Raw genomic sequence first — 15,256 nt, forward strand, 5'->3', positions numbered from 1 at the left:
GGGGAGATAAGAAGAGAACGTATCAAAAGCCTAAATGTGTCCCCATTGCTGTATGTCTGGTCAGAGCGACGGAGAACAGCCAGGGCTCTGACTTGAGGCTGAAAGAAAGGCACACTGGACAGGCAGCCTGGGGTGGGGGTGGGGGCCAGTAAAATGTGTTCCCTGGAGCCTTTCCCCCCCCACCAGTGTTGTAGGCACCCCCACCCCACCCCACCCCACCCCGGGTCACATAGATTGTCCCAGAATCTGGACCAGATTGAGACTGACATTGGGGATGGAGGGGGAGCCCTGGGGAGCTTTGGAGTCCTGGAGTTGACCTCTACCCTTCATTTTACACCTCCTTTTCTTTCTGTGCTCCAGCCCCCAAGACTTGCAGCCCCAAGCAGTTTGCCTGCAGAGACCAGATCACCTGCATATCGAAGGGCTGGCGGTGTGATGGCGAAAGGGACTGCCCGGACGGATCGGACGAGGCCCCCGAGATTTGTAAGGACCTTTCCTAGAACCCACCCCCTTCCCAATCCCTGATTTATCCCTTTTCCTTTGGCCTTGGGCACATGTTTGGAACAGGGTCGGCTGGTTTCTAGCATGGTGTGGACCTTGCTCTGCAATTGTGTTTGTCCCTGACGAGATTGAAACTGTCCTCTCTCTCTCTCTCTCTCTCTCCCTCTTCAAATTACCCGCATGGGGCCTGGAGTGCTCAGAGACAGCCTGTCAGGTTTGTCCCTTGGCCACCGCCTTCCCAAGCCCGCCTGAGACGCTAGCCTCTGGGCTGACATCTTTACTGGAAGGAGATGGCCCAGTCTCCCTTCCTTTCCAGATCTCTTCCTCCCACATCTGAGCCTCCCTGACTGTTTATGAGTGTCCCAGGTTTTGCCAGGTCCAGTTCCCGTCCTCAGGCTCCCGGGCCAAAGGCCACAGGTTCTTGCTCAGCCTCTGTACCAGAAGCTCCACCCCTGTGCTCACAGTTTCCCGCCAACCCCGCCTTCCCCTACCCCCCAGTAAGTGGCGTAATCAGAGGCAGCTGTTTAAACTGGGAGAAAGGTCCCCACCCAGTTTACCCTGCCAGTGGGGGGTGGAGGACTTGCTGGCGGGACCCCAGAGTCCTGGGCAGCTGACAGAGTCCTGGGGTCTCGGCCTCCGTCTTTCAGCCTCTCCTGGGCTTGGCTAATCTGGCCAGGGTCCAGGCACCCTCCATTCCTAGGTGTGCCTCTGTTCTCCCTCCTGGGGCTTCATCCTGCTTTGCACACCCCTTGCCCTCTCCTCATACCCCCACCCATAATTACTAAGGGTAATTTTAGGGCTGGAAAGGGAGCCACCAGTTCTCTCCCTTTCCCACCCCCACAGTCTGCCCTGGACGGGTGGGGGCCGGGGATGTTCTGTGAGTGTGAATCAGTCTGGACTCCCTTCTCGTCTGACGCCACCTCCATCCCCTACTTTTCTGATTCTGATGCTTGGGCGCCAGGGGCTGCACCTGGCTCTTTTTGTCCATTCTTCCTTTAGCTTGATGCACACCCCACTTTACACACATGCCCACACTGTTCCCATTACACACACACACTCCTGGACCCATCACACCCACTCTCAGGCCCACCCAGCCGCTGACACTCCCACGTCCACACACACAAATGCTGACACAGGCACAGATGCATCCTCAGACCCCACAGAGGCAGCGCTCTCGATGGCGACCCAGATACCGCAGCCACACACGTGGCCTTAGAAACACACGCAAGCGCGGCTCACTCCCCCAAGGAGACTTGCACACTGACCCCCAGAGCACCTGCACACTTAGAAACGAGCGCCTGTACTGGGCATGGTTTACGCGCACCCCCCACATCCCCCGCTGGGGCGTGGGACTCCCGCCTGGGCACACCTAGAGATGTCCTTGTGCACACACCCTCTCTCGTACACGCCCTTTCTCGTTCACTTGTCCTGTCCGGGCTCGGGAACTGCCAGCCTGCCTCCCAACTTACAGGCTCAGCGAACACCCTGGCCCACATGGCTTCCTTGGGATTCCCCCGTGGAATCTACCCTGCCCCACCCCATCCTGAGCCCACCCTCCTGGGCAACAGACGAAGTACCGCAGACCCCATCGGTTTACCACAATTTGACGTTTCCCACATCTTTCCATCAGGCCAACACCTTTGGGGTTGGAGGTCTAGAAGAGTGCTGCCCAATTGAAATAAAATGCCACCACATAGGTAACTTAACATTTCTTCTAGCAGTCACATTTTAAAAAGGTAAAAGGAAATAGGTGAAATTAATTTTAATAATAAATTTTATTTAACCCACCCACTGTATCCAAAATATTACCATTTTGGTATATCATCCATACAAACATGATGACTGAGATCTTTTGCATTCTTATATTGTCCTAACTCTTCAAATCCTGGTGTGTATTCTGTACTTACACTTTGAACCAGCCACGTTTCGAGTGCTCAATAGTCCCATGTGGCTGGTGGCTACATAGCAGAAAGCACAGTTCAGGCAGACAGGGCCCAGCTCTCAGCCCCAGGCCCTAGGACCCAGGGAGATATGGGAAGGAGTTGTTTTTCATCATTTGAGCTTATCTGCTTCTCTTGGCTCAAAACTTTCACCTTGGACTTCAACCTGTCTCTTGAGCATAGAATGCTGAGGCATTGGGGCCCTGGGCATGAGGCATTTGGGGTAGCAACTCTTTGTTGAAGGCCTAGGGCCCCCCCTCCACCTTGCCACTCCCAGATGTGTGTTCCTCAGTGGGAGTGATTGAGAAGAGCTCTGGGTAGAAGGGTCTAACCAGCCTCTGAGGCCTCATGAGATCTGAAAAATACCTGTGTCTAAAACCCCAGCCTCAGTCCCCCACCCCCAGCTAAGCAGGCAGCTAGCCAGATGGCCACTAATAGCCAGTGGGCTCACGATGTCCCTTCCATCTGCCCCCAGGTCCACAGAGCAAGATCCAGCGATGTCAGCCCAACGAGTACAATTGCCTGGGCACTGAGCTGTGCATCCCCATGTCCCGCCTCTGCAATGGGGTCCACGACTGCATGGATGGCTCGGATGAGGGCCCCCACTGCCGAGGTAAGGGCTCACCCCACAATCCCCTGTCCCAGCCCGTCCTCACCAATGGGGTGGCTGTAGAGAGTTCTCAGCCAGACACCCGTTGGGTGTGGAGGCCTCACATCCGAGGATTAGCCTTTCACCTTCGCTTGGGATGAGGCCTTGTCTTGCTCCCTGCATGGATTTGCTACCAACAGCAGCCAAAATCGGTGGACTCCTTGGGCTTGGAGTTTGGTGGAGTAGCCCCGTGGACCTCCCACAGGCCCCAGTCTGGACACTCCCCTAAATGCTATGTCTGCCTGGACAAGTCACTACCCTCTCTACATTTTGCATATGTAAAATGGAGAGCTTTAAACGCCGTTAGTTTTCAGACATTTTTTTTTAATAGCAGGGTCCTTTCTTCCAGTGGTTATTTTACTTGAGAGGAGAGCAGAGCTCCTGGGATTGAAGCTGGGGTTGGGGGTCTGGAGTGTGCCCCCTGAGACATGCCCCCAAAACTGCAGATCTCTAGGCACTCTACAAGCTGCTTTGGTCCCTCTGTCTCTGACAATCTGGGATTCTGGCTGTGCTTTCTGATGCCTCGGAAAACTTAGAAAGGTCAGCCAGGCCGAGGAGGGGTCCCTAGGATGTTGTCAGACTTCCTTCCCATCTGCAGCTCAGGTCACCTGAGCAATTGGGGGCAATTAGGGGGCAGTCCCCCATGGGCGGGTGGCCGAGCCTCCGGCCACGTGGCAGCGGATGGAGCAGTGGCTGCTGACTGGGGCAGGAGGGCCCCTTCGTGAGGCCCTGGGCAAGCCCCTGGGGGTGGGGCAGTCTTCCCCAGCTGTGGGGGTGGCGTCTTGCCCCCGCGCGCATGTCAGAAAACATCTGCCTGTGGCAGGAGACACATCTGGATCCTGTTCGCTCAGGACAGGGGGTGTGGAGCAAGGAAGTTTGTGGAAGATCTGTCCTTTCCCTCTGGTCTGAGGCTCTTGAGATGGGAGGCGGAGTGTCAGCCCAGGGGCAGACTTCAATTACCACGCAATCCCATCCTGTTGGATGGCAATTGTTAAAATTAGTTTCCTTTTGAATACCTTTTCGGCCTCAAAAATAACAAAGAAGCTCAAAAACTTAAGGCTTGTCCTTCCTCCTCTGATGTTACAGATCTGGGCCTCCTTACCCACCCATCCCCATCCCCAAATCCAGAGGAGAAACTGTTTTCTAGGTTTTCCAAAATAAACATACCCCCTCCCTTTGTGGAAGAAGGCTGGACAGACAGCACATTTGGGCTCTTGGAGAGAGGTGGGGAGCAGAAAGAATAACTGGGGCCAGGCCCCCCATCCCCACGCCTCCTGGCAGGCTTAGTGCCTCCAAACGTCTTAGCATCTTGGGCAACTCTCTCTCCTAGGTGGGGAGGGTGGGAGCGGGGGCGTGAGGCAACTGGACAAAGGGGTCTTTGTGGCCAGGCCGCCTGGCCCCACGCAAGGGCTATTAATTGGGTCGCTGGTCTGGGGGGGGCAGCTGTTCTCCTACCTCTTCCCCCCTCCTGCTCATTCCCTTCTGTCTCCCTTGTGGAAGTGGGTCAGTGGCAGGAGAAAGATTAGAGAAGGATCCCGAGGGAAATGGTTCCGTTCCTCCTCCTCCCATCCTCCACCTGGGCCTCTCCCTGAGGGCCCTGGGGCTCTGCGGGGGGCGGGGGGGGGCCCTTCCAAACAGGGCTGGAATCCTGCAGCCGCCGTGCTGTACCTTCTGGATAAGACGCCCTGACTCACCTCCCTCTTGGCTAGAACCCCTCCCCGTGGGGACGGAGGGAGTGCAGAGTGCCTGGAGCGGGCAAATGTGGGTTCTCACGCAGCCCAGCTCCACCGTAATTGGCTTTGTGACCTTGGGCCTGTCTTATACCCACCTTCAGCCTCAGTTTCCTCACTTCCCAGTCCCTCTCCCGGCTCTAATTTTGCAGCCCTTGGAAGTGGTTTCTAAGGGGTTGATGGGAGCCAGGGGAAGAGAGCGGGCTGGGTGTGGCTGCCAGGTCTGGAAGCCTGAGTGTGTCCCCACCCCCACACAGAGCTCCGAGGCAACTGCTCTCGGCTGGGCTGCCAGCACCACTGTGTCCCCTCCCTCAGCGGGCCCACCTGCTACTGCAACCACAGCTTTCAGCTGCAGGCCGATGGCAAGAGCTGCAAAGGTATGCCAGTGCGTGTGTGTGCGCGCGCGCAGGTGTGTGCGGGTGTGTGTGGGGTTGGGTGGGCAGGGCCGGGGGTGAGATGGGGTGGGGGCGTAAGAGATGGCAGTGGGGTGCAAGAGATGGGGATGGGAGTGCCTCTGAACCCTCAGCACGGGCTTCCACTACATTTTTAAAAATTCATCTTAAAACTAAAGGTCAGATGTGAATTTTCTTGTCATAAAAAATTAAAACATTATAGTTAAAATCAAGATCCTCTTTGACAAATCCTCTTCAATTCTTGTCCCTTTCCCATCTCTCCAGAGGTGAACTCTGCTAATGGTTTGCTTTCTCTGTTTCTAGGCCTATTTTATGCGTTGGTATACATGTAGTCGTGGGAAATCTTTGTTAACATGTGTGTGCTCTTTTTTTATACAAATGGTATCATATTCTACATAGCTTTTTTCAGTGTTTTTTTTCACTCATCAGTGTGCTCTAGAGATCTTTCTATCTTACTATGTAGAGATCTACCTCATTCTTTTAAAAACTGCTGTGACGTGTGACAATTGCCACAGTTTACTTAGTCATCCCCCTTTGGATGAGTAAGATGTTCCCAATTGTTCTCTGTTGCAAGCAATGCAAACTTTTCTGTTTTAAATTTGCCTCACTCTGGTCCTTGCGCAAATGCTACCTAGTCAGGCCATCCTACCCCCACCACCTGCATGCTCTGTCTCTTTCTTCTGCTTACTTTTTTCCTATGATGCCAGTCACTTTCCGTGCACTGCACTTCTAATTTATAATTTACCTTTTTGGTTCATTTGTTATTGTAATAAAAATATTTCATTTAGTATCAGAATATAAGTTTCATGAGGGCAAGTTTGAGGGTCTGGTTTTTTTTTTTAATTTTTATTTGTTTTGAAATACTTTCAAACCTGCAGAATAGTTACAAAAATAATACAGATCCCATACAGAGCACTCCAACATACCCCCTTCCCGTAATACCCAGATACACCAATTTTAATATTTTGCCACATTTGCTACATCATTCCAGCCCTCTGCCCATCATCTACCCATCTATCTGTGTGTTTATTTATCAGTCCATTTTCTGAACACTGAATCTAGGTTGTATCCATCATGCTCTTTGCACCTTTAATACTGCCTTGTACATATCCCAAGAACAAGGATATTCACCTATGTATCCACCTTACATGCAGTTATCAAGTTCAAGAACTTTAACGCAATTATAAAGCTTAAGTCTGTATTCTATTTTGTTTTTCATATATTCTAGTAATGCCCTATGAGCCTTCTTTCCTCCCTTGTCCAGCATCATGCATTGCCTTTAATTGTCATTAATTCTTTAGTTGCTCTTTTCCTTTTTAAATTGTGGGAACATGTATAGAACATAAACTTCCCTAATTCAGCCACTCCCAAACAGATCCTTTGGTCAGATTAGTCACATTTACAATATTGCAGTACCCTCACCACCTTCCCTTACTAAAACTTTCCCGTCTCTCCAAACAGAAACCCTGTACCCATTATGCATTAACTCTCTGTCTCCCCACCCACCCTGCCATTGGCAACCTGTACTATAATTTTCTGTCTCTATGAGCTTGTGTATTTGCTGATCTTTTCTTTGTAGTTACCAGGGAGCTTGAATGTAACATCCTCAATCTGTAACAATCTCATGTTCGGTAGTATGCACAGACTGCGTTCCTATACTCCTCTGTCCCCCACCTTCATGTGGTTCTTGTCGCTAATTACGTGTTTATCCATATGAGTCCCAAACCACTGATTCATCATTACATTTTATACATTTGCCTTTTAGATTCTGTAGGAAGTAAAAAGTGGAGTTACAAACTGAAAATACAATTGTGCTGGCATTTATATTTACCCCGGTCATTCCCCTTTCTGGAGATCTTTATTTCTTCATGTGACTTCAATGCATTGTCTATTGTCCTCTCCTTTCACTGTGCAGAACTCTCTTTAGCATCTCTTGTAGTGCGGGTCAAGTGGTGATGAACTCCCTCAGCTTTTATTTGGGAATGTCGTAATCTTTCCCTCATTTTTCGAAGATGATTTTGCCAGATATAGAATTCTTGGTTGGCAGATTTTTGCTTTCAGCACTTTAAATAGGTCATTGCACTGCCTTCTTGCCTCCCTGGTTTCTGATGAGAAATCAGCATTAATCTTACTGAGATTCTCTTGGACGTGAAATTCTTCCCCTCTCTTCTAGCTTTCAGAATTCTCTATCTTTGGAATTCAACAATTGGATTACAGCATGCTGCAACTTGGGTCTATTTGGGTTCATCCTGTTTGGAGTCTATGGTGCATCTTGGATGTGAATATTTGTGTCTTTCATTAAATTTGGGAAGTTGACAGCCATTATTTCTTCAAATATATATATTTTTTACCCTCTCTCTCTTTCCTCTCCTTCTGGGATTCCTACAATGTGTATATTGGTATACTTGAAGTTTCTCAGACTGTTCACTTTTTTGCACTCTTTCTTCCTTCTGCTCCTCAGGCTGTTTGATTTCAATTGTCTTATCTTCAAGTTCACTAATTCTTTCTACTGCTCCAATCTGCTATTGAACCGCCCTAAGGAATTTTAAATTTCTCTTACTATGGTCTTCAGCACTATTTGGTTCCTTTTCATAATTTCCATCTCTCTATTGACATTCTCTTTATGTTCATCTATTGTTTTCTTGATTTGCTTTAGTTCTTTGTACATGTTTTCCTTTGAGCAAAATTAATACCTTTTTTTTTTTTTTCAATTTTTGCCTGATGTTTCCCAGGTCTGGTCCTCCTCATCGATGATTTCTAATGCTTTAATCTTCCTCTTTGCCTAAGCCATTACTTCCTATTTTTTTTTAATGTTTGAAATCTTTTGTTAAACCTGGACATTTTGATATTTTAAATTTGTGTTACTGAAATTCAGACTCTGAGGAGTCTGTTCCTTAAGTTTGTATCCACTAGTATATTGGCAGAGCTTTCTTTGAACACCAGTAGCTAACAGCAACATCAAAGTAGAAAACACCTTTCCCAGTCTTTGCATATCTACCAGAGCAAGTGCTCTCCTTTAGGGCTTATCTATACATTGAGTTTAGAGAATAGCTCCAGACCCTGGGGCCTCCCTGCTCCTTTCTGCACATGCCTGTGTGGCCCTAGGAATTCCCCCATTTACACAGATACAAATATCACCTCTTCCATGGAAAACAGTTTCCTTGTGGTCCTAGGCACTGTGCTGTATGCCCTACAAGCCAGCAATCCCTCGTCCCAGGCAGCATGACTTGCTGTTCTCCTACAATGTTCTGTCACAGAGAGTTCTGTGAGCTGCCTTCTACTTGCAGGGCAAGTTCTGGGGTGGTGAGTCCCTCAGGCCCTTGCAGACATACATGCATCCAGTATGTGCATGAAAATTCTCTACTCCCTCCAAAACTAGGCTAGTGATCTGCACTGGGAGTGCCGCCTGGCTCCGGCAGAGCTGGGGAGGGTTGGGGAGGGGCCAGCCAGGGCTGCAGGAGATCCTACCATTTTTAAGTAGCCTTTTTTTTAGTCCAGCCCTCACCCTGTTACTGCAGTTCTTTAACTGTTTTCTGGGGCTTTGAGAAAAAGTGTTTTTGCCAATTCTTTTTGGTAACTCAAAGCTTCTGTGGTGGCACAGAACCCTGGTTCTATTTTATTAATGGATGTATTCTGAGAGCCTAGAACATTATCTAGCACATAATAGGTACTCAAGAAATTTTTACCAAATGAATGAATGGATGTACACATGTACAGATGTTTCTCCAGAGTCAAGGTACCAGGAATGAACTTGCTGGGTCATAAGGTTTGTACGTTTCAAGTTTTCATAGATTCTGCTAATTGTCCTCCAAAGTAACTATAAGGATGGACACCTCCACCAATGGTGTGTGAGAGCACTCACTTCCTTTTGCCTCTTGCTTTGGAAATAACCACGCTCTTGCCCTTTTACTGTAGACTTTGATGAGTGCTCAGTGTACGGTACTTGCAGCCAGCTCTGTACCAACACAGATGGCTCCTTCACATGTGGCTGTGTTGAAGGATATCTGCTGCAGCCAGACAACCGCTCCTGCAAGGCCAAGAACGGTAAGTGGAGTCGCCTGTGGCCATGGCCCTGGCACCCTCCGTGCCACTTACTAATGGGCAGTGACTGAGAGGTCCTGGGGCCCCTGGCTGCACTGACCCTTGTCTCCCTGTCCCCAGAGCCCGTAGACCGACCTCCTGTGCTGCTGATCGCCAACTCCCAGAATATCCTGGCTACATACCTGAATGGGGCCCAGGTGTCCACCATCACGCCCACCAGCACGCGGCAGACTACAGCCATGGACTTCAGCTACGCCAATGAGACGGTGTGCTGGGTGCACGTTGGGGATAGTGCTGCCCAGACACAGCTCAAGTGTGCCCGCATGCCTGGCCTGAAGGGCTTCATGGATGAGCACACCATCAACATCTCTCTCAGCCTGCACCGTGAGTCACCTGCTTCCAGCTAGGGTGGGGAGGGAGGGGAAGTAGACAGGATGGGCCCTGCTGGAACAGAGGCAAGGGCCTTGTAGGGTGGCCCCACCTGAGTTGGGTAAGGGCAGGAGATTAGACAGGGTGGCTTCTGTCTGGGGCAGAGGCAAGGGCTTGATGGGATAATCCCTGTCTGGGGCAAGAGCCCAAGCTGACTAAGGCTGTGGCAGGGGGCTGGACACAATGATGCCTGTTTGGGGCTCCTTTCTTGGGGCTAAGTCTCTGGATGCCTCCTGCTTTTCTGATCCTGAGGAAGGACTTGGAAGAGAAATGAGGGCTGAGGAATAACAAAGGATAAGTCTCTAGAGACCAGGGATTCTCCCATTTCTTGGAGGCAGAGAGAGGAGGGATGATTCGAGTGCATAGGGGCTTTCCCATGCACTGGGAGCCAGGGCAAGAAAAAGAAGGGGCCTGGAACCTGGCGGGAGCCCCGTTTAGCTATTACTGAGGGCAAAAGAGCCAGGGCCTGGCTTGGTCCATTTTTTCCCTCAGGGGCACCTCCTGCTACAAGGGAGAGTGTGGAGCTTCTGCTTTGTGACAGTGAATGAGACTGGGGAAGAGCAGTGAAGGCTGGAGCCACGTGAACTTTGAACTGTCCTTTGCTATCTTAGGGGTGGAAGAGGGGATATCCCAGGGGATGGGACAGGAGCATTGCCAGGCATAGATCCACTGCCTGGAGTGGCCCTGCTCATCTCAGATGTTGGGATACAAACAAACAAGAACCCAACAGCTGTAAAGTCAACATCTAGTGTCATCACAGTTCCACCGAATTTGAAATGAGGGCAAGAATCTATGACCCGTGGTTGAACTGACCCCTGGAGGAGGGTAACTTGATCTGTGACCTTGAGCCAACCAGAGTTCCCTATCTCTGCCTTAGGTTTCCTAATCTGCATAATAGGTGTGACCTTGTCTGTCCAGATCAGATAAATTACAGTGGCAGCCAATGGTAAATAAAAGAAGGCACCCACAGAAAATTTAGGATGTGGGGTGGGAGAAGACCTTGGGCCTCTCTAAAAGATCATTCAAAGACCCAGGGGATGATCCCCACCAAAGACTAAGACCCCAACAAGGGAGGGACCTCCAGGGGTGCTGGGGGTGCAGAACAGGGGTGCTCTGAGAGCCCTCACACCCTGGGGCCTGGTCATATGATCCATGCTTGGCCTCTGGGTCTTCCAGAGCAAGGCTCACCTGTGGTCAGACATGCCCTCTTTGGGTGATAGGCTGGAGGCTGTCAAGCCCGGTTGGCTGAGCTCTTGAGGGGGTGGCAGGTAGGGTGGGATAAGCTGCCACCCCCTGCTCCCCATCCACTGCTCCACCCAATAGGCCTGTCTGGGCAGACAGTTCTGGCAGCTCCCTCCCTGGCCCGGCCTCAGGACCTAGTGGTGGGCTCATGAGGAGACGGCAAGGGGATATTATCTTCTCAGCTTCTGCTCTGGCCTGGGCCCCTCTTCTGCCTTCCCTCAGAGAAGAAGCAGGAAATAACCTCAGGCAGGCACCCCTCCCTTGGCAAATAGAGCCTGCCTCCCAGTGTGCTAGATTCTTGGGCCCCTCTGGGGCAGAGTCCAGGAGGCTGGAAGAGACCGAGGTTCTGGGAGGAAATGCTAGTAAGGTGGATGAGTGGGTTCCTCTTCTCCCAGTCTCTGTCCCTTCCTCCGCTCTCTTCCCCCACCCCACACCCCATGCCGCCTGTATGTCTGGCTGTCACCCTGAGAATGGTTATTTTGCTCTCATCCCACAAACTAATTATGGGCCCTGCGCTGAGGATGTCAGAAGTGTCTCTACCCCGGCATTCCCCCCTGCGCCCCCCAGCCCCAGGTCATTTCTCTTCCTTGGAGGGGCTGAATGGCCTGCACTGGTGTGTGCACCGGCCCGCCTGAGGCCCTCACCTGTGCAGTGGACTGCTGGCCTGTAATTAGCTCCCCAGGAGGAGTGAAGAAGAAAGACTATTGCTTTCTCTCTGCCCTCTGGGGCTCCCTCCCTGCAATCATCCCATTCTTTGCTGTGACTCTGACCCCCACCGGACCTCTAGGCTGAGCCCCAGGCAGGGCCGATAGGCATGGAGGGAGGAGTCTGACAGAGAGATACTGAAGGGAGTCTGGCCCCAGAGAAAACGCTGGAAACAGAAATAGAACAGAAGGAAGGAAGGAGGCCAGGAAGTAAGCCTGTTTCACGTGGGTCGTGGGGCATGCATGAGCCAGACCAGCCCCGGGCCCTCCAAGGCTCTGAGGTGGTTGGTGCAGCTTCAGGGAAAGGCTCCTGCAAGCCTGGCTCAGGATCAAAGGTCCAGCTTTTTCCCATCTCAAGCCCCATCCTTCCCTTCTGTTTCTATTCAAGAGTGGGAGGAGACCCACAGCCAGCATCCTTCTTTCTAAAAGGTGTGTTTGTGTGCACTCTCCTCCTCAGTGGAGGCCCCGGGCTGCTGACTTTTTCCCCAGTGTTGGTGTCTTTTATTGGCCTGGATTTGGAGTGAGGCACTGGGGGACTCGGTCCCCATTTCCTCCCCATCCTCACCTCTGCTCCTGTCCTGGCAGAATGGGGACTGGAGAGCATGTCAGCCGAGGGCCTGAAGACCCTGTAGAGAGCACCGAGACCAATCCCTTGCTTTTTAATATGTGATTCCCAAAGTGGGTTCACGTTGATTTTTGGTGACACATAGATAGTCTTTCTTTTTTTCTTTTAATGGTAATAGTTATTTTCATTTAATATTCATTAGGAAACTCCTACAACTGGCATGCCAAATCTATGATTTTATAGATTGCTTATGATGCAGTAAAATAAGAAAAGTGATTTAATTTAATGAAATACTAAGTAAATAATGGTGCAAGCTCGATGTAAACATGGCAACCATTTTGGAGATTGTACATAAAAGAATGGAGTTCTGGAAACAGGCCCAGTGGGGTCAACAGGTGTGGCAGTAAAAAAGCCAGGACCTGGCCTGCCCACCCTACGCCCCACTCCACTTTTCTGATCACCTCAAGCAATCTCACGCCCCTGTTCAGCCTCCTGCAGGGCTGGGGGTTGAGTCCCTGGCCTCAGCCCTGCATTTCCTGGGCTGAGCTCCTCTACCCTGTCCTCTCTTCAGCTGCAATACTCTCCCAGGCTGGAGGGTGTTTCCATTGTAGAGGCAAAGAGTGAGAATAGACTGCAGGAGTAGGGTGCTGGGAGGGGACAGGGTGTGGTGCAGAGGAGGTTCTGGGGCTGCGCAGAGGGTTTGCTGAAGTCACTCAGCAGGTTTGGACTGTGTGGGAGGGGTCCTCTGGAGGGGTCTCCAGGTGTCCTGGGGTTTCCCTTGCTGTGCCCGTGTTGCATAGGGAAGGGATGGGGTGGTCAGGGAGGCCCAGAAAAAGCCCCCGAGCCTGCAGTCGGCGAGGTTGCGAAATGGGTCCCCAAGTCCAGCTGGCCAACTTCACTTTTCCCTCCCTCTCTCTTTGTTTTTGTGTTTTTAAAATCACAGCAGGAAATGAGGTAGCAATTCGTCTAGGGGGGAGACTGTGAGAGGGCAGAGAGCAGCCCCTCTGTTTGTGCGCCCCAGCTGGAAGGGGCGCTTTCTCCTGCTGAACTGCCCCAGGCCCTCGTGGCCTCCCAGCTCTGGCCTAAGGAACACTTCCAGACCTTACCTAGGAAGGCAAGCGCCCACCGCTTTGGCTCTTCTGACCCCCGAGTGTCAGAATGTGTGGCGGAGGGGTGTGCTCCAACCACCTTGCTCTCTGGCCTTGAGCCCGTTGCGCTCTGGCTCTCTTGCTCCCCATTCGCGTTCAGAGTTTCCTAGTCCCGTCACAGCCCTTTCTCGCTGCACTCCTCTCTCGCAGGCAGGGCCAGCCCTGTGTCTCCGGCACGGAGCCAGCCCTGTCCTCTCCTCCTGCGCCATCTCCTTGAAGTTGCCTTTCCACCCAGCCAGCTCCCAACACGCCCCCTCCCTGTTTTCAAGCCAGAGGAAGCAGCTTCAGCAGGAGAGATCTGTTTCAGAGCCCAGAAAGGATTTCTCAATAGTGGGAAGACTCAGAATCGCAGAATCCAGGCGTCTCATCCCTGGGGACCCAGGATTCGATGCCTCTTGGGGGCCTGGGGCCGGCAGGGGCTAGGGGCAGGGCACAGACCCCAGGCTGGAAGAACCACAGGGCAAGAAGGGCGCCAAGGAGAAAGTGGTGACGCAATGTGGCTGAGCCCCGGACTTGCTAGTGGAGCAAGGAGGAGCAGAAGTCAGGGCCCTTCAGGGAACAGGAGCGTGAGGACATGGCGTTCAGCAAAGCTGCGGCCAGGTTCGCCCCAGCTGTCTCCTCTCCCACCTCCCAAGTCTCCAGCCCCTCTCCCTGCCAGGAGGGCTCCAGCAGCCATATAGGTTAGCAGACAGGCCGTCCCCTCCACCGTCCTGGGGCATTGGCCAGAGAAGGAGGACCCTGGAAGTAGAAAGGAAGGGAAAAAACGATGTACCAGCTGGGGACAACAGAGTGAGGACTCAGTATTCCATAAATATTTGTTGAATGAATTGATGCATATGTGTCAGGCGCTGAGGACAGAGATGAAAGCCAGTGCCCTGTCTCACACTCCTGGGGCTCGTGGGAGGCTGGAATAGGGAAATCTTCTGGGAGCCTGAGCTGAGTCCTGGGGGATGGGGGGTGTTAGCCCCAAACTGCCCACCTGGAGGGCCCCCCTTTCATCCAGAGGCCTTAAAGTTCCAGCTGGAGACCCAGATGGCAGCCCCAGTTTGCGGAGTGTTTATTGTGTGCCGGGCCCTGTGCTGAGCTCTGCTAGTGTACCATCCTGTTTTATATGAGAAAACTGAGACTCACAGTTAAGTTAACTAGTCCCTAGTCCCATAGTTGGAAGAGGATAGAAACAGGATTCAAACACAGGTTGTCTGTGTTGAGAGCCTAGCTGGGCGCATGGCAGAGCAGAGTGATGGGAAGGGATGTGGGGAGGTTCCTGGTGCTCGAAAACAGTCCATTGCTAGGAGCCTCCAGACCCCCGCCATGCTAGAATTAAGTGTGTTGGTTAGAGATGTAGCTAAAGTGGAAATGGGATTCCCTATCCCCATCCAGGAATCTCATACCTGTCCTACAATCTTTGGCTGCGTGGATATGTTGGGGGATATTTTCTAAGGGCGTAGAGGTTCCCTTTCTTTCCTGGAGTTTCTTTATTTTGGAGGGACTGCCTGGAATCCTATAGCTGAAGCTACACTCTTCTTGGGAATGGGGGGGTGCATTTTGGGAAAAACGCAGCCACTATTTAGGGAAGTGTCTGTTGAACAATACGAACGATGGAGAAGTTGAGAAAACTGGAGCTTGCGGGGAATGCAGAGTGCTAAGCCCTGGGGAGGGGGTGTGGGGAAGGCTTGGCAGTTACAGACACACACCCCAGGTCTATTCTGGAACCTGGAACTGAAAGTCCTTTGAGTCATCACAGCGGGCTGTGGTCTCCCCTCCGTCTTCCTCAGCCCCCTCCCAGCTTCCTAACCTCCCTTCTCTGTGCCTGAATACCCAGCACCTCGGCCTTTAGACATCCCCCTGCCCCAAACTCTGCCCTCATCACACTCCTCTTTGGCTTACCTGAGAT

General features: G+C 51.8%; 1 protein-coding gene across 1 annotated transcript in view; it reads left to right on the plus strand.

Annotated features, from left to right (window-relative positions):
- Window positions 1–15,256, plus strand: part of LRP1 (LDL receptor related protein 1) — an 81,213-nt gene that overhangs the window by 8,438 nt on the left and 57,519 nt on the right. Inside the window, exons 2-6 of the mRNA XM_077111125.1 lie at window positions 361–483; window positions 2,917–3,054; window positions 5,078–5,197; window positions 9,149–9,277; window positions 9,395–9,658. Coding sequence (XP_076967240.1) covers window positions 361–483; window positions 2,917–3,054; window positions 5,078–5,197; window positions 9,149–9,277; window positions 9,395–9,658 — 774 coding nt within the window. The remainder of the gene's footprint in view (window positions 1–360; window positions 484–2,916; window positions 3,055–5,077; window positions 5,198–9,148; window positions 9,278–9,394; window positions 9,659–15,256) is intronic.

This window comes from Tamandua tetradactyla, chromosome 7 (genome assembly GCF_023851605.1).
Source record: "Tamandua tetradactyla isolate mTamTet1 chromosome 7, mTamTet1.pri, whole genome shotgun sequence".
Classification (NCBI taxonomy): domain Eukaryota; kingdom Metazoa; phylum Chordata; class Mammalia; order Pilosa; family Myrmecophagidae; genus Tamandua; species Tamandua tetradactyla.